General features: G+C 35.5%; 1 protein-coding gene across 1 annotated transcript; it reads right to left on the minus strand.

Annotated features, from left to right (window-relative positions):
- Window positions 1-326: 326 nt before the first annotated feature.
- Window positions 327-1,645, minus strand: LOC145048634 (uncharacterized). Its single transcript, XM_078997180.1, has one exon. The coding sequence runs from the start codon at window positions 1,497-1,499 to the stop codon at window positions 582-584; it is 918 nt and encodes a 305-aa protein (XP_078853306.1). The 5' UTR covers window positions 1,500-1,645; the 3' UTR covers window positions 327-581.
- Between the last annotated feature and the right edge of the window lie 1,265 nt (window positions 1,646-2,910).

Genomic DNA, 2,910 nt, shown 5'->3' on the forward strand with positions numbered 1-2,910 from the left:
TCCACCTTAACAACAAATAAGGTGAAGGACAAACCGTATTAGGTAGGTTTGGATAATTAAGATACCACGAGTACAAGAAAAGAATATTGTAGACTAAAGGTGTTAATTTCAACAAACCACATGGACCATACATACAATTTCAAACAACTTTCGGCTACTAGCTTTTGAATGTTTTCCCCTATTTTTTCTAGACTGAATATAATAAACTAGAGTGGTGCCGAGTTCACCATAGTCCATCTCAGCCACAATATCGTGTAACCTTACTTTGTCACAAGCACCAAAAGGGGAGCCTTAATCATACATTTAAATTAAAGTTCAAAAAAATATTTAAAAAGAATAATGAATAGTTCAAAATGCACAGTTACAATTTACAATAATAGGTTTTAGATAATTCGAAACACCGATAAATAATATTCAAACTCGACAGTTCGGTTCTAGCCTAATAAATCCCCTCACACATACATACTAACAGGAGATTTACAGTCAGAATGTCATAACTGCAAAACCTAATTAACGTAAGAGATGTAAAGTTTCATGAAAAAAAAAAATTAAGAATATATAAATTAATGTAATCATACGTTTTAGTAGCGATAAAAATTCCTGCTTGATCCGGTGAAATTGGCATATAGACCTTGCTGATCTGGCCGGTAGGGAAGGTACGGCGGAAGACGGTTACCTCCAGCTTTCGCTTTATGCACCGGAGTATTAGATTCCGTCTTACTATATATTCCACCGCCGTCGACGGCAGAAGTTAATTTAGCAGTTTTCTCAGTCTTCTTTACCTTTTCGTTGTTCATCTTCTGCTTCGTTGCAATCGGAGGAGTGAAAATGACAACCTTGCCGGCTGAATAGTTGTCGTCACTGTAGCTTCGCTTGAGTAGATCTCGAACCTTCCACCTCTTCGAATTATTATCAAACGATATGGAATTGCTCTTCTTATGCTTTCCATGCGATTCAGGTTTCGGGTTCCAGACGCAGTACGTTCCCGGCGAAATTCTGTCCAGATCATCCGCCTCTGACGAGGAAGACGACGCCGAGAGATCTTCTCTGAAAAGCATCATCAGAGAATGCCGCGCCGCCGGAGACGGCTTAGGATCAGTCCCCGAAGTATCAACACCGTTACTGGAATTAGGATCGACGTCTAACAATAAACTTCTATCGAATAGCGGATAGCTCCGCGAGATCTGATTGTCGACAGTTGAAACCGGAAACAGATTAGAGTCTCTACAAACAACAGGGAACTCGAACTCTATTTCATCTTCGTTGGGAGCGTCTTCCTCATTTTCCTTCAAGTTTCCGGTAGGAGTATTAGTCATTACGCCGTCATGTTCGCGAGTATTCGCCCGATTATCATCAACACCGAAATCGAAGATATCGTCGCCGAATCCATTGTCGGTTCGAAGTAATTCTTGGACAACTCTATCTGCAATATCCGTGAGGTTGTTAGAAGAATGTGTGTTGAAGCTCGGTGATGCATCGACTATGGAGCTGGACTGCATGTTCGTAGCCGGCCGGCGGAGATGAAATTTGTGATCTGTTTTGGGTGGTTTCGGTGAGATATTATTTTGAAGAGAGAAAGAGGGAGTTGAGAGTTGAGATGAAAAATGAATTAACAAGTGTTTGATGTGGAGGCAGGTGAGAATATATAGGCTATGGCGTCGTGGGATGTGGACATTAAACCATCTAAAGGTGTAATGAAAAGATCTGAAATCTTGATTAATGTTAAAATAGAGATTATGTTAGATTGTAAAAATGCATGGAATAGATATTATCAATTTTAGGGTGGTCGATCACTATTCCCTTGCTTCACATCTTTAATAGTCTCTCTCGTCCACGTATTGTTGTCCACGCATTACCACAACGTCCGTTAGTCAAATATTTCTTTTCATATGGTCAACCAAAGCAAGTTTTACAAATACCAAAATAGAAATATACAACTAGCTATGTAATATGTAATGCAAGTGAGGAAGGATGATCGGGATATATGTAGTCTAGGGATAACTTTTTAACTAAAAAATCAGAATCGGAACAGTTGGAACGAACTAGTAGAAACGAAGTGGAACCGGTTGTAACCGATTATTAGTTAATTTACCAAACACAACCTTCAACATTTTATCAATCCAATCACAAAGACGTATAAAATAAATGAGAAACAAAAAGGCGCGTAAAAGAAACTTAGCTTAGTTATATTTTATTTATAAAACATGATTCTAAAATCAATATTAATTTACATGTTTTTGTTAATAATCAAATAATTCAACCAAACTCAGTTGTTTTTGGATATTGTATCTCTTATATCTCAATAAAGTTAATTATATAAGACTTAAGTGTTTATTTAAGATTAAATAAACTGAATTATTTTTGTACTTAAGTGTTTATAGTAAAAGAATCATGTCCCTGTTTTTGTACAATATGATAGACAAAACGATATATAAGTTTTTTTAACTTCTGTGATACCATTTTAAAATAATAAATCCAGATAAATGAAATGCTTCAGAAAAAAATAAGGATGATGCCATGCTTCTAGAAGAGAAAAAAATAGATACACCTATGTGGTGGGCCGGTGGCTTCTTGCTGGCTCATCTTTTTCTTGCCAGATGTAGATTAAATATTTTATATATTTTTAATTGATTATTAATAACTTTTAGTAGTAGTTAACGCAAAATTTGATTAAAGAACCATCGTTCATCGTATAAGTTATAGAATCGACTACAAAAGTACTAATTTGAAAGGCCCGATTTATCCATTTAATTCCTTTTATGTTTCAAGAAATATCTTTTACTTCAAAATTATTCACATAAAAAAATGCAAATATGATCGATCTAATTTAGATTAAAACCAAAACAAGTTATTTACATGCGGATTGTTTTCAACAATATTTCATGAATACAATTTATATCGCCGCCTTTT

This window comes from Lactuca saligna, chromosome 1, assembly GCF_052625555.1.
Source record: "Lactuca saligna cultivar CGN05327 chromosome 1, ASM5262555v1, whole genome shotgun sequence".
NCBI lineage: Eukaryota > Viridiplantae > Streptophyta > Magnoliopsida > Asterales > Asteraceae > Lactuca > Lactuca saligna.

Coding starts and splice junctions, on each gene's coding strand:
- LOC145048634 (XM_078997180.1), bottom strand. CDS start 1,499: ATGCAGTCCAGCTCCATAGTCGATGCATCACCGAGCTTCAACACACAT.